Raw genomic sequence first — 16,562 nt, 5'->3', positions numbered from 1 at the left:
TGTGAATTTCTGCATTTTGAAGCAACTCTGACTTTCTGAGCACCTGTCATGTTTCCTGAGGTTCTACAATGGCCAGACAGTACAAACACCCCACAAATGACCCCATTTCGGAAAGTAGACACCCTAAGGTATTCACTGATGGGCATAGTGAGTTCATAGAACTTTTTATTTTTTGTCACAACTTGTGACAAAAAATAAAAACTTCCATGAACTCACTATGCCCCTCACGAAATACCTTGGGGTGTCTTCTTTCCAAAATGGGGTCACTTGTGGGGTAGTTATACTGCCCTGCCATTTTAGGGGCCCTAATGTGTGAGAAGTAGTTTGAAATCAAAATGTGTAAAAAATGCCCTGTGAAATCCTAAAGGTGCTCTTTGGAATGTGGGCCCCTTTGCCCACCTAGGCTGCAAAAAAGTGTCACACATGTGGTATCGCCGTACTCAGGAGAAGTTGGGCAATGTGTTTTGAGGTGTCTTTTTACATATACCTATGCTGGGTGAGAGAAATATCTCGGCAAAAGACAACTTTTCCCATTTTTTTTATACAAAGTTGGCATTTTACCGAGATATTTATCTCACCCAGCATGGGTATATGTAAAATGACACCCCAAAACACATTGCCCAACTTCTCCTGAGTACGGCGATACCACATGTGTGACACTTTTTTGCAGCCTAGGTGGGCAAAGGGGCCCACATTCCAAAGAGCACCTTTAGGATTTCACAGGGCATTTTTTACACATTTTGATTTCAAACTACTTCTCACGCATTAGGGCCCCTAAAATGCCAGGGCAGTATAACTACCCCACAAGTGACCCCATTTTAGAAAGAAGACACCCCAAGGTATTTCGTGATGGGCATAGTGAGTTCATGGAAGTTTTTATTTTTTTGTCACAAGTTAGTGGAATATGAGACTTTGTAAGAAAAAAATATATATATATTTCCGCTAACTTGTGCCAAAAAATTTTCTGAATGGAGCCTTACAGGGGGGTGATCAATGACAGGGGGGTGATCAGGGAGTCTATATGGTGTGATCACCACCCTGTCATTGATCACCCCCCTGTAAGGCTCCATTCAGGGGTCCGTATGTGTTTTGCGGATCCACGGATCCATGGATCGGATCCGCAAAACACATACGGACGTCTGAATGGAGCCTTACAGGGGGGTGATCAATGACAGGGGGGGTGATCAGGGAGTCTATATGGGGTGATCTACCCCCTGTCATTGATCACCCCCCTGTAAGGCTCCATTCAGACGTCCGTATGTGTTTTGCGGATCCGTGGATCCGTAAAACACATACGAACGTCTGAATGGAGCCTTACAGGGGGGTGATCAATGACAGGGGGGTGATCAGGGAGTTTATATGGGGGGATCAGGGGTTAATAAGGGGTTAATAAGTGACGGGGGTGTAGTGTAGTGGTGTTTGGTGCTACTTATTACAGAGCTGCCTGTGTCCTCCGGTGGTCGATCCAAGCAAAAGGGACCACCAGAGGACCAGGTAGCAGGTATATTAGATGCTGTTATCAAAACCGCGTTTAATATACCTTTTAGGGGTTAAAAAAATCGCATCTACAGCCTGCCAGCGAACGATCGCCGCTGGCAGGCTGTAGATCAGCTAGTTTACCTCCGGTTCCTGTGAACGCGCGCGCCTGTGTGCGCGTGTTCACAGGAAATCTCGCGTCTCGCGAGAGGACGCTCCGGTGCGTTCACCCAGAATAACAGGGGCGCCGCAAAGACACAATCCTGCGTACGGCGGTCCTGTAGTGGTTAAAATGAAAAATTTGAGCTTAAGCGACTTTTTCATGTAAAAAATAGAATTTTTTTTATTTTCACAGCCAAGCGTTTCTAAATATTATGAAACACCTCTGAGGTAAAAGTGGTCAGTAAACCCCTCAAGCAATTCTTTGTAGTTTCCAAAATGGAGTCACTTTTGGGGGTTTTATTCTTTTGGGGTGCCTTAGTGTGCCTTCAAATATGAGACGACCATATGTTGCTCCTTTCATTCTAAACCCTGCCGTGTGCCCATATAGCTGTTAACGAACATAAATGGGTGTTTTTGTAAACTGCAGAATCAGGGTAATAAATATTGAGGTTTGTTTTGCTGTTAACCCTTGCTGTGTTATAGGAAAAATTTTATTAAAATTAAAAATCTGCACAAAAACTGAAAATTGAAAATTTTACCTCCATTTTCCTCTAATTCTTGTGGAACACCTAAAGGGTTAACATAGTTTGTGAAACCAGTTTTGAAAAATTTGAGGGGCATAGTTTCTAAAATGGGGTAATTTATGGGTGGTTTCTATTATGTAAGGACCTCAAAGTGACTTCAGAACTGAACCGGTCCTTGAAAAAGTCAGTTTTGAAAATTAGAAAAATTGCTTCTTAAATTCTAAGCCTTCTAATGTCCTAAAAAAATTTAATGTAATTTTTAAAATTATGCCAACATAAAGTAAACATATAGGGACTCTTAAGTAAAAACTCTCTAATGAGGTATCACTAGCTGCCTTTAACGTATAGAAATTCAAATTTAGAAAGTTACATTTGTTTCCAAATTTTCTGTACATTTATTTTTATTTTTATAATACAGTATAAAGGTCAACGTTATCGTCCCAAATTTACCCCTAACATTAAGTACGAAATGTCACGAGAAAACAGTCTCTGAATGGCTTGGATAAATAAAAGCATTCCAAAGTTTTTAGCACATAAATTGACACATGTCAGATTTGCAAAATTAAACCTGGTCACTAAGGTGAAAAATAGCTTGGTCTTGAAAGGGTTAAGCTTAATTTCCGGGTAACTATAGTTTTGTAAAACAGCTGCACTAACGATTTATTTTTCATCTAGAGCATCGAGTCCAGGACACATCCACAATTGGTTCAAGTCATCGTTCTTTTCTGGACATTAAGGCTGGATTCAATGCAATAAGCGAAAGGACAGTGAGTGCTCTACTGACAGCAAGAGGTGGGTGTTGAAAAAGCAACATAAAAAGGTACAAAAAATGAAAAGTATAAAGGCTTAAAACAGTGGATCTTTTATAGGCTCTCGTACCCGTGCTTCTGTGCCTTTCTCTTCTTGTGAGCACAGTTCTCCTCCATCATCTCTCAGCCTTGCACTCACATCAGGACCAAGCCCTCGGAGGCTGCGATCACCGGGAGGAGTCTCCCTACCAGAAAAAATCAGTGAAGAGATAGGTGAAGCATTTACAGGTAAAGGAATATAGGTTTCAATCACAAATTTTGGGGTCCATTACGATATAACAGTAGCCCTGTGAGTAGGATATATTGAATGTTATACTACAGAGGGGGCAGCATGAATCATTATTAATTGAATTACACGTTTTATAACTGTACTGGAGCGGCAATGGTGGGTCTGTGGATGACACTGTGGGGGGGGGGGGTCTGTGGATGGCACTGTTATGGGGTGGGGGGTTCTGTGGATGGCACTGTTAAGGGGTGGGGGGGGTCTGTGGATGGCACTGTTAAGGGGTGGGGGGGGTCTGTGGATGGCACTGTTAAGGGGTGGGGGGGGGGTCTGTGGATGGCACTGTTAAGGGGTGGGGGGGTCTGTGGATGGCACTGTTATGGGGTGGGGGGGGTCTGTGGATGGCACTGTTAAGGGGTGGGGGGGTCTGTGGATGGCACTGTTATGGGGTGGGGGGGGGTCTGTGGATGGCACTGTTATGGGGTGGGGGGGGTCTGTGGATGGCACTGTTATGGGGTGGGTCTGTGGATGGCACTGTTATGGGGTGGGGGGGTCTGTGGATGACACTGTTAAGGGGGGGGTCTGTGGATGGCACTGTTATGGGGTGGGGGGGGGTCTGTGGATGGCACTGTTATAGGATGGGGGGGTCTGTGGATTGCACTGTTATAGGATGGGGGATCTGTGGATGCCATCCACAGATTCCCCATAACAATGCCATCCACAGATCCTCCACCCCATAACAGTGCCATCCCTAGATCCCCCATTAACAGCGCCATCCCCAGATCCCCCATTAACAGTGCCATCCCCATCTGGGGGGTTTCTTTGCTGGGCTGGACTTTTATAGCCCCCCCAAATTTTACTTGCATCCCTGTTCTCTAAAGGGGCGGTTTTAGGGGGCGGTCCTAGGGGTGGGTAGGGGCGTGGCCAGGGGAGGGGGGGTGAGTTCCACCACCTTTTCTCTGAGAAAAAAAGCCCTGTGTATGTATATATATATATATATATATATATATACAGGATGAGTCAAAAGTCCCATCACACCCTTTTTATTTTAAAAACGAAAGGGAAAATGAAATATCTAAATACCCCAGTAAGTAATGGCTGAGGTGGCCACCATCTTGAAAGCTGCCATATTTGATTAAGGGCAATTTTTTCCAATGGGAAGGGGATCATGTAGCATATCAAAGAAGGTCTGAATTTTCTTGGAAATTGAATGCCTCAAATTTGCAATATCTCTTGCGGTTCAAAAGTTAACACAGAAAGTTGCAACAACAACTGGGAATGTTCCCTGTGATGCACAGCTATTTGACGTGTACAATGTATTGTCCCTGGTGCTGAACACACTGAACTGAACTTTGAAGTTTGGAACTTTCTGTGTTGATAATATGCTACATAACCCCCTTCCCACTGGAAAAATTTGCCTTTGAACCAGTATGGTGGCTTTCAAGATGGTATTCAGATATTTAATTTTCACTTTTGTTTCTGAAATAAAAGGGTGTCCTGGAACTTTTAACTCTCACTATATATATATATATACTGTATAGTCTTGGCATCACAATGTCACGACTAATGGATTTTAGTGTCGATTTAATGGATCTTATAAGCAGGTAGCAGCTAAATACACCTTAATGATGGCTACAGTATCCTGCATAGAGGCCTGTGCATCTTAGCATTCAGAAAGAATTCATGTAATAATGGATATGCCGCCTGATTTCTTTTTATGTTTCATTTAGGTGGGCCAGTGTGCCTCAAATCAATCTCACCAATTATGGAGGGAGAGAAGCCAAAGGTAAAATCCATATGCAATCCATACGTTTGTCATGAATTGAAAATTTAAAGACTTTGCACACTGCTACTAGAGAATCTCAAGACTGTACAGAGAAAGGGGCTCAAAATTATTAATAAAGACTAATTTTAAAAATATTTTTAGCTCAAAATGAGTACAATGCAGTAATAAAACAAAATTGCCCTGAAGGGGTGCATGGCCTTTAAAGTCAATGTCTGTCATTTACTGTTCTCCTTTTACCCTTCTTTGCAGGATTCATCCATTGAATCAATCTTCCCTTCCACGTCTGTGTAATGGCATGTTACATTGTAAGCTCATAAAACTATCCATTACCCGTCCAGTGACATAAACACTGAAGAACACATTCAGCATTTCGACAACCTCAGCAGGTGACGGTGCTGTTACAAGTCATCCGTTTCCACAAGAAACCAAAAATGTTGGACATCACAAACAAGTCAATTCTCGGGCTGGTCTATGACATTTTCCCAGTTATGATTCCAGTGGACGTCATAATAAACCATAAACCATCAGTGGCTTTTTCATCCCTAAACATTGAATTGTATGGTCGTATAATAGTGGAAACAAAGGTTCTTATAAATAGGACCATAAAAATAAATTTCCAGTATATTTCATTTAACAATATCAGTATTTCATTATCAGACATGGATATATTTTTATTTCCATAATACCAATAGTAATTGCTTATTATTACTAATATATCTAATACAGCATGACTAAAGTCAGTGTCCTCTAAGTATAGCCTGGTATGGTCGCTTTACCACATGGTTATTAATATTTTTCTCTTATTTGGACTGCTCCCTGCTCCAAATGCTTAGGGTTAGTATTTTTGGCATTATAAATACAGCAATAGAGTATTCAATTAACAGGATTTATTTCCTAAATGGTACTTGCTAGAAAAAGCCATAGAAACATATCTAGTTGTATTTCCAGTTCTAAATATGCTAGCCATATGAAGCCAAGGAGTATACTGTATAAGGGATGACATTATACAGCAAATACTATGCACTCACTTCAGATAGACTGCTATACAAATGCTTAACTGGATTAATAGAGGAAACTGGATGAGGGCAGCCATACAGCTGGGACCTAGTAACAGCTACAATGGTTTCAGAGTGGACTATATAGGAAATCAATGCCGCATGGGTTAACATTTTATGGTGAGAAGGTTTAAAGACCTGAGCTATATGATTTATCTCCGCGTCGGTGGAAAGGGAATTAATAGGAATGACACTTTTCTTATCTCCATTATTGTGCCTTTAGTAGAAATCAATGTTCTTCCTCTTAGAGTTTGCACTTTTTTGAAACTATGTCAGTTTTCTTCTACTAAAAATGCAATAGCAAATGTGCATTGATATATGTGATATTAGAGGGAAGCCTATGCCTGTGTCTGCCAATGTAGTATGTGTATATATATCTCTAGATCCACCTTGCCTTTTGTTTGCCCTCCTACATTTTGTTTCCTGAGCTCAATAGAAAGGGTCTAACCTGATATGAGGAGATCAATAAACCCTGCCTGGCAGCCTGCAGCAGAAGCGCTTATAAAGAGATGTATTGATTGTATCCTCTCTACAGGAAACAATGAGATTTGGAGAAAAGGAAGGGGAGATCCTTTGCTCTTTAGTTTTGCTGCAGTCCTTCAGGGGGGCTTAGAATGTATGCATCTCCACTGGGTTATGCCTGACATGGTACACCTATTTGTAACTAGATATTTGTTCTTGATTCTTTGTTTAATGCTATTATGGTACATTCCTAACCTTGCTCTATTTTATTCCTTACATGATGGTGCAATCCCTGCCAGGCAGTGCTTTAGAATGGTACAGGCTGTTTGCTTCAGATTGGCGCAGTCTCTGCCATTTGTTTGTCTGGGAAGGAGTGGTAGTGATTGTCCGTCTGCTTTTACTATAATGTCGCACAATCATTCATAATGTCCTTTTTCTTTTATATACACAGGTACATGTAAACTTTTTGCAAATGATGATAATGCAATTTATATTGTCCTTTCTCGCCATATCGTATATTCATTTCCAAAGGTGCCAGGGAATAGAAAGTTGTTGATTTATATTTAGACCTAAAGTATTATTCTCATGTTTATGCCAAGGTTACAATTGTGTAGCTCATTTTCTGATTTCTTATTTTTTTGGTCTACTCTGTGTATTGTCTGTGGTTTGTCTTTGGCACATTTTTTATTAAAGGTGTATGTCTGTCAGTGGATATTCTGCCTAATATGTTTTCTTTGTTTTGTTTTTTAGTTCATGTAACTATTTTAAATACTCCAAGTTTAGTTTTAGTTTCATTCCCATGAACTTTCAAAATGAACGTCTGCCATTCACTACCAATTTTTCACTTTACAAGGGCATCTTTTATGTGCATTAATCATATACATCTCTTCACTTTTATTTATTTTACTCACTTACATAATGCTGTCATATTCCACAGCGCTTTTACAGCCATTAGCATCACTTGGTGTCCCCAGTGGGTCTCACAATCTAGATTATTCAGAGTCCTGTATAGTGCACGCAGTGTACCAAAAAAAGCAGAATGGAGGTGTCCTCACAAAGGAACAGCTCATACTGGCATAGGTAAAGAGCAGTATATAGTACTGTATCATACTATAGAGAGGCACTACTAGGCAGCCATTCAAAGCATGCAGTTCAGTAATACAGTTGTTGACTACTTTCACACTAGCGTTTCTATTTTCCGGTATTGAGCTCTGTCATAGGAAGAAAAAGGCTTCCGTTTTGTCCCCATTCATTGTCAATGGGGACAAAACGTAACTCAACAGAACGTAATGCTCCAAAAAGCATTCCATTCCGTTTGGTTGAGTTCCCATACCGGAGAGCAAACTGCAGCAAGCTGCGGTTTTCCTTCCGTCATGTGATGCGGAGCAAGATGGATCCGTCATGACCCACAGTGCAAGTCAATGGGGACGGATCTGTTTAAGGCCTCATGCACACGGCCGTTGCCCGGCTGTGGCTGTATTGCAGCTTGCAAACAGCGGGTCCGCAATATGCAGGCACCGGCCGTTTGCTCCCTGCATCACGGATGCAGACCCATTTACTTGAACATTTTCTATTTTTTTTACGGTGCAGACGGATCATGGACCCATTCAAGTTGAATGGGTCTCGATCCGTCCCGGCCGCCACACGGATGTTGCCCGTACATTGGGGACCGCAAATTGCACAACGGCCATGTGCATGAGACTTAACTCTGTTTCAATCTGACACAATAGAAAACGGATCAGTTCCCAATTGACTTTCAATGGAGTTCATGACGGATCCGTCTTGGCTATGTTAAAGATAATACAACCAGATCCGTTTATAACGGATGCAAATGGTTGTATTATTAGTAATGAAAGCTTTTTCGCTGAGCCCTGTTAGAGTCAGCAAAAACGCTAGTGTGAAAATAGCCTTACCAGTGAAATGCCCATAGTCATATTGTAAATATTGTCTGGGGCAGACTGGGACCTTAAAGTGGCCATGGAAAAAACTAAACGTGGCCTTATGTTGTAGGTGGGTTCAAATTGACAGAAGGCAGAGCCAACACAAATAGGCAGGGCCAGCAATACCAGAGGTGAATACAGAGGTGAAATGGGAATACAGGGTCCCCATCGGGGATCTCTGCCAGTGTACAGTCGTGGCCAAAAGTTTAGAGAATTACATAAATATTGGAAATTGGAAAAGTTGCTGCTTAAGTTTTTATAATAGCAATTTGCATATACTCCAGAATGTTATGAAGAGTGATCAGATGAATTGCATAGTCCTTCTTTGCCATGAAAATTAACTTAATCCCAAAAAAAACTTTCCACTGCATTTCATTGCTGTCATTAAAGGACCTGCTGAGATCATTTCAGTAATCGTCTTGTTAACTCAGGTGAGAATGTTGATGAGCACAAGGCTGGAGATCATTATGTCAGGCTGATTGGGTTAAAAATGGCAGACTTGACATGTTAAAAGGAGGGTGATGCTTGAAATCATTGTTCTTCCATTGTTAACCATGGTGACCTGCAAAGAAATGCGTGTAGCCATCATTGCGTTGCATAAAAATGGCTTCACAGGCAAGGATATTGTGGCTACTAAGATTGCACCTCAATCAACAATTTATAGGATCATCAAGAACTTCAAGGAAAGACGTTCAATTCTTGTTAAGAAGGCTTCAGGGCATCCAAGAAAGTCCAGCAAGCGCCAGGATCGTCTCCTAAAGAGGATTCAGCTGCAGGATCGGAATGCCACCAGTGCAGAGCTTGCTCAGGAATGGCAGCAGGCAGGTGTGAGCGCATCTGCACGCACAGTGAGGTGAAGACTTTTGGAAGATGGCCTGGTGTCAAGAAGGGCAGCAAAGAAGCCACTTCTGTAAAAAAAAAAACATCAGGGACAGATTGATCTTCTGCAGAAAGTTTGGTGAATGGACTGCTGAGGACTGGGGCAAAGTCATATTCTCCAATGAAGCCTCTTTCCGATTGTTTGGGGCATCTGGAAAAAGGCTTGTCCGGAGAAGAAAAGGTGAGCGCTACCATCAGTCCTGTGTCATGCCAACAGTAAAGCATCCTGAGACCATTCATGTGTGGGGTTGCTTCTCATCCAAGGGAGTGGGCTCACTCACAATTTTGCCCAAAAACACAGCCATGAATAAAGAATGGTACCAAAACACCCTCCAACAGCAACTTCTTCCAACAATCCAACAACAGTTTGGTGAAGAACAATGCATTTTCCAGCACGATGGAGCACCGTGCCATAAGGTAAAAGTCATAACTAAATGGCACGGGGACCAAAACGTTGACATTTTGGGTCCATGGCCTGGAAACTCCCCAGATCTTAATCCCATTGAGAACTTGTGGTGAATCCTCAAGAGGCGAGTGGACAAACAAAAACCCACTAATTCTGACAAACTCCAAGAAGTGATTATGAAAGAATGGGTTGCTATCAGACAGGAATTGGCCCAGAAGTTGATTGAGAGCATGCCCAGTCGAATTGCAGAGGTCCTGAAAAAGAAGGGCCAACACTGCAAATACTGACACTTTGCATAAATGTCATGTAATTGTTGATAAAAACCTTTGAAACGTATGAAGTGCGTGTAATTATATTTCACTACATCACAGAAACAACTGAAACAAAGATCTAAAAGCAGTTTAGCAGCAAACTTTGTGAAAACTAATATTTGTGTCATTCTCAAAACTTTTGGCCACGACTGTACTCTAAATCTGCTATCTTCCTTCACCACTCTGGGTAGTCTGCAAGATCTGTTGGACTTGGCTGCTAGGGACCCAGGTTACGTCTACTGAGTAAGGTGGCAGACCAGTCAGATGCCAGGGAGTGGCAAGTAAGTAGAACAAGTCAGTCAAAGCAAGGAGAGTCAATAGAACACAAACTCCATATCCTAGTGCCCCAACAATATCATTCTGCTGCTATTCCAATCCTGTGTCTGCTGTGCTCCCCAATGCCCCCAATTACTGTACTGCAGAAAAAATTGTGTCCCCAATAGTAATAATTAGTGTTGAGCAAATTGAAGCTGACGAAGTGGAATTTGATCCGAAGTTTTGGAAAGATTCAATAAGCACCAAAGCTGAATTTCTTGGTGCTTAATGGTGACAAATCGTTTTCTTCCTAAAATGGCGGCTACACGAGTTACAAAGTGAAAGTAAGAAGCCCGGGACCACAAGATCACCCATAATGCCATGCAGAGAGCCAGTCAGCAGCTAATCAGCCCCTGTGATGTCAGAGCTCTATAAAACACTTATCCTGCCCGATCTCCGCCATTTCACTGTGAACTGAGTATAGGGAGTGGGACAGTGTAGGGAGACTTTTTACACAGCATAGGGAGAGTGCAGGGACTAATTGAACACTATCCTTGATTAACCGATAAGCAATTATATTACACCTTGATTCGCTAATTGGGGTGAAAAAGCGGTCTAATACTACTGTTATTGAGGTGTCCACATTGTTTTATAGAAAAGTCATCCTATAACGCCTTAATTCTGTAATTGGAGTGAAAAAGCACCCTATTTTTTTTTACAGTGATTTGGTTTTAGACATTGTTTTATAGATAAGTAATTCCATTAGGCTTTGGTTCTGTAATTGGGATGAAAAATCAGTCTAATACTACTTCTATTGTGGTGTCCACATTGTTTTATACATAAGCAATTATATAACGCCTTGATTCTGTAATTCGGGAGAGAAAACACAATTTTTACAGTTATTTGGTTTTACCATCTTGTTTTATAGCTAAGTAATTCCATTAGGCCTTGATTCTGTAATTGGGGTGAAAAAGCGGTTTAATACTATTGCTATTGGGGTTGTCCACATTGCGTTATTCATGAGGAATTTTATAACACCTTGATTCTCTAATTGTGGTTAAAAAGCAATCTAATACCACTGCTATTGAGGTGTCCACATTTTTTTAAGAGAAGTCATCCTATAACGCCTTATTTCTGTAATTGGGGTGAAAAGCACTTTATTTTTACATTTACTGTTACTGTACATTATTTCCGTCAGACAGGTGGCAGGGCTTTCCAAGGGAATGGACAGTGTTTCTGGAGCTGGCAGAAGTAGCAGCAGAATATGGGGGTGGGGGGGGGGGGGGTTGTTGCAGCAGTCGCAGCAACAGACCAGAGCTGCCAATGTCATCCAGTGGTTGTGTTTTGACCAGCAACCCAGCTGGCCTTGAATGGTTGACTCAACTGACCTCAGACAACCACAGCCAGGAGTCAGTGGGTTCCTCTGACACCACGCTTAGTTGGCATGGCCCAGTTACAAGCTCTGTGCCCCCACCTGTCCTGAATCTACGTCTTTCTTTTTCTGCTCAGGAAGTATTGTATGCTCTGCTCCGCCTTTCAGTGAGGACAAGCTTATTGAGGACAGTCAGCAGCTACTGTTTAGCCCAGATTTGTAGGAGAAATCTGCTTCCTCCTGTAGGCGGGCAAGTAGGGACAATGAGAGTCACATGGGAGCAAGTGTTGCGAGATGTCAGAGACTTGGCCATAAGACTGTTGAGGGAGACATCAGTGACGTGCAGACAGTAGTGGATAAGGATGTAGCCGATCGCACGTGAGATCTTGCTGAAGAGGTGTACAACTTGCCCGTGAGACAGTGGCAGCGTGCGGCTCAGCCAACAAGGTATAAGTGTGGCTGTGAGCCAGCAGGGTAGAAGCAGTGTGAGGTCTGGAGCCAAATGTGCCCGGGGTAGACCGTCTGCTACTCAGGAAACAACTAGCAGTGCACGCTTCATAGAGACCGTGGCAGGTAGTCAGCACGGAGCACTCGCCGATGTGGGAATTTTTTTCTTAAGGTCGCCGGAGGACGTCAGTGTGGCCGTATGTAGAATCTGTAGGCAGAAGGTGGAGTGTGGCCAGGGCGTCAACACATGGAGCATCACCATAAAGTGGCCTGGGAAAACCGTGGCTTCAATGATGTGGTACAACATAAGGCATATCATAGCGGCCCGCACCCCTTTTCCAGCAGCCAAGGCTCCACCACCTCAGAAGAAGGGAGCTGTATTTCCTTCCCATCATCTACTGATCCTAATGCTCCTACTCCTCGTCACTCATTTCGCCAGCAATCGATCCCCGAAGCTATTGCAAAAAGACCACAGTATGCGTGCACTCATCCAATGGTGCAGAAGCTGAATGTGCTCCTGGCCAAGTTGCTGGTACTACAGTTCCTCCCTTTCCATTCAGAGAACTGATGACTTGTGCCAAGCCAAGGTGGAGAGTCCCAAACCATCATTACTTCTCCAAAAAGGCTGTACCAGCCCTGCACACGTATGTTGAGCAGAAGGTGGGCCAGTCCTTGAGCCTGTCGGTGTGTGATGCTGTAACTATAGTCAAGGACAATATCTGTCCTTTACGGCCCACTGGGTAAATGTGATTCCTGCCCCGGCACAACAGCAAATTGGCCAGGTGACAGCAATGCCGCCTCCTCGTTCTCAAGCTGTGATTCCTGCACCAGTCCTCCTCTACCTCCTCATCCTCAACCCTGTCTTCAGCCTCCACTGTAGGCACAGTTCTGAGTTGTCCTCCAGCATACCACCTATGCAGAGCATGGCGGTGTCACGCTGTTCTGCACCTGGCTTCTGGCCTGCCTGGGCAAACGCAGTCACACTGGGGAGGAACTGCTCTGCGTCCTTCAACAAGAAATTTAATCCTGGCTATCTCCTCGCCAACTGAAAATTGGAACCATGGTCAACGATAACAGGAAGAACATTCTGTTTGCGCTGCGTCAAGGAGGGCTGACACATGTGCCCTGCTTGGCCCACATGTTGGACGGATTATATGAGCAGAGGAAGGCCGTGAACGATTTCTTGATTATGCAGGCAGACAGGAGTACTTCCCTGTGTAACTTTGATGTTAGCTAGTGGTAGCTCATACATGACACCTGTAGTTTGCTCAGGCTCTTTGAGGAGGCCACTTTATTTGTCAGTCGCCAGGACTACAGGATGAATGATGTCATTCCACTTTTTCACGTCCTGGAGCAGATGCTGATAAATCTGGCTGGCCAGGGGACAGGAGACATGGTGCATACCTCTCATAGCCACCTGAGCCCTGTGGGGGCTGAACTGGTGGAGGATGAGGAAGAGGACAGTCACGCACAAGCAATGTATACAGAAATAGGTAGTTTATCTGCACAACTGACAGGAGAGGAGCTGGAGGACCATGAGGAATACAAGGCAGATGACCCCAACAGACCTTGGCAGTATGCAGTGGAGATGGAGGCAGGGAGTCCATCCAATTCCCTTACACAAATTGCCAGATCTTTGCTGAGTTGCTAGCGTAGTGACAGCCATATTATCACCATTTGGCACAGGGATGACTACTGGCTCTCCACCATGTTAGACCCTCGCTACCAGGCCAAAATGGGGGCCTTTTCTATACCTGCTGAGAGGGAGTATAAGCTCAACTACTATTGAGACATCCTATGTAGTCAGTTGGTCGCTGCCTATGTCCGCCATCGCCTATCCTCACGAAGCTCTGACCGGGAGTGCCCTAGGCGCTCACGCTCCATTGCCATGACTGCTAGAGGGTTGGGCCAGGAGCAGCACCAGCTCAGTCAGCAGTAACTTGAGCCTCCAGTCTCTGATGAGCATGTTTCTTCACCCGCCTACTAAAGAAACCAGCCAGTAGCAAGACATGGAGCAGAACCTTAACCAGCAGGTGGTGGCATACTTGGACTGTACCCTGTCGATCCAGATCTCCTGGACTACTGGGCAGCCAAACTTGAATTGTGGCCGCAACTGGCTGAGTTTGCCCTGGACAAGCTTTCCTGCCAGGCCAGTAGTGTGGCATCAGAGTGGGTGTTTAGTATGGCCAGGGGCATAGTTACCCCAAAGAGAACTCACCTTTCAACACAAAATGTTAAGAGACTTTGTAAAGATCAATCAGGCATGGATCAGCCAGGATTTCCACTTGCCAGTGCCTGATGCATCAGACTAGATTATTTTGGCGGTAATATTCTGAGTACAGTGTGCCACCAAAACATTTAGAAAAATTGCATTTTACTCCTGGCCACATGATTCACTAGGCTTAAGCTGCCAGCCACCAGATACCACACATCTGTTGCCTCTGCTGCCATCTTCTCCTACTGCCACAATCTTGTGCTGTTAATGCCACTGCTGTTGCTCCCCACCTCATCACTCTGTGACTAGGCCACTATGATGACTCCTCATGCTGTTGCCACCCTCACCACTCTGTGCCTGGGTCACTAGGATAACTCCTCATGCTGTTACCACCCTCCCCATGCTGATGCCACCCAAACCACTCTGTGATTGGGCCACTATGATGACTTTTCATGCTATTGCCACCCTTACCACTCGGTGACTGCGCCACTAGTGTCTCTGTTTGGCCTTGTTGACATCACAGTTTATTTTGCCATTCTCCTGATCCGTCAGAAGAACTGAAAAATTAAAACCACAACTATCCTGTCTTTGGAATATCCAATATCCATAAGGCCTCTATCTTCCGGTCCGTGTTTTGCATCAGGATTTGCTCATGATTTGGATGCCAAAAGCAGGATGCAGGTCCAAAACACAGAAGACATGCAAATATTTCCATCACGTGTCATCTCTGTTTTGTATCCACTCCTGTTTTCTTTAAAAAAGACAGTATCCGTTTTTGTTGGGTTCTGATAGAACAGTGGCGTCAACACAAAATTACTGCTGACACCCGCTTCACTCTGTCATGCGGCCACTACTTGTATCAGTGTGTTACATACCAGCTTCTCGAGCAATCTATGTGGAAACAGGAGACCGTGTTAAATGAGACATCTCTCACTCTACAGTGGAGTTTGAGTGGGTAACACAATAGCTTATCTATCAACCAATGTGGACAACAACAGTGAGATGAGACCGCTCCTTCCCAATTTGGTAGAAGCGGTGTGTAACACAACAGGTTCTCTAGCAATCTATGTAGAAACAGGAGACGGTATAAAAAGAGACCGCTGTATAGCGCCACAGATTGTGAGGCAGGCTTGGCAGTCCCCTGGGCATCAGCCCACTGGGAAAATTCCTGTATGGTGTATGGCCAGTTCTGCCCTGAATATTATATCCTGAGACCATTGTGACTTAAAGAGGACCTTTCACTAGTTTAAAAACTAAAAACGAACTATATCAGTGGGCAGAGCGGCTCCCAGGGGTCCCCCTGCACTTACTAGTATGTCTGGGCGCCGCTCCGTTTGCCCGGTATAGGCTCCGGTGTGTGCAGCTCCCTCTTTTTTACGGGGCAGAGTTTTTGTATTAGGGTTGTCCCTTGCTGCAGCGCTGGCCAATCGTAGCGCACAGCTCATAGCTCATAGTTAGTTTTTAGTTTTTAAACTAGTGAAAGGTCCTCTTTAAGGGACCACTGGTATTTATATTTTTATATTATTTCATGTAGTAAAGGACACAGATGTATCTTATATTGCCCTTGTAAACGTGTTTTGGCAGCCCTTGTTATTAACATAATTACTCTAAAAGCTGAACTCCACTATACTGTTTTAAAGGGGTTGCACTATTACGACAATTTATCCCCTATCCACAGCTTGGGCACAAGTGTCTAATCAGTGGGGTTCGACTGCTGGGGCCCCCACCAATCATGAAAACAGGGATCCTTGCTCACAGTTTGAATTGAGAAACAGACAATGCATGTGTGTCCTCCTCTCCATTCAATTCTGTGGTACCTATTGGAGATAATTGACTGTAAGCACTCGGCTATGTTCGGTAGCCTCTTGGAGCTGAATGGAGCTGGAGCAGCAGTGCAGACTATGTAGCTATGACTCATGATTCAAATGACAGAGCAAGGGGAACTCCGCTGTTCAGGCACATCCCCTGTCTACTTGATGTCATTGAGGATCACTTATAATTATATACATTTCTTAACTCCCTGGAGAACACAAAAATATTGGGGGTAAAATTCAATGCTCCTGATCCTTCCCCGCCCCCCCCCCCCCCCCCCCCCCCCCCCCCATCACCCAACATCATTTGTCAGAGAGAGTCCAGAGCAACCCATGCACGTTAGATTTTTGGTTGATCCTGCCCAAAACAGCAAATTCGGCCGACAGTAGGCTAATATGCAAGTTCTACCTTTCTTTGTAAAAGATAAG

The 16,562-nt window shown here is 43.9% G+C and overlaps 1 protein-coding gene across 2 annotated transcripts in view; it reads left to right on the top strand.

Annotated features, from left to right (window-relative positions):
• ARHGEF40 (Rho guanine nucleotide exchange factor 40) overlaps positions 1–7,209 on the top strand; it is a 198,545-nt gene extending 191,336 nt beyond the window's left edge. For both annotated transcript variants that reach the window (XM_040416739.1, XM_040416738.1), the window contains exons 19-22: positions 2,838–2,954; positions 3,032–3,199; positions 4,925–4,980; positions 5,230–7,209. In XM_040416739.1, coding sequence (XP_040272673.1) covers positions 2,838–2,954; positions 3,032–3,199; positions 4,925–4,980; positions 5,230–5,271 — 383 coding nt within the window. In that variant the 3' untranslated portion in view covers positions 5,272–7,209. The remainder of the gene's footprint in view (positions 1–2,837; positions 2,955–3,031; positions 3,200–4,924; positions 4,981–5,229) is intronic.
• Positions 7,210–16,562: the final 9,353 nt, after the last annotated feature.

This window comes from Bufo bufo, chromosome 2 (assembly GCF_905171765.1).
Source record: "Bufo bufo chromosome 2, aBufBuf1.1, whole genome shotgun sequence".
NCBI lineage: Eukaryota > Metazoa > Chordata > Amphibia > Anura > Bufonidae > Bufo > Bufo bufo.
The sequence above is the reverse complement of the archived record's forward strand: the minus strand, read 5'-3'. Positions and strand labels throughout refer to the sequence as shown.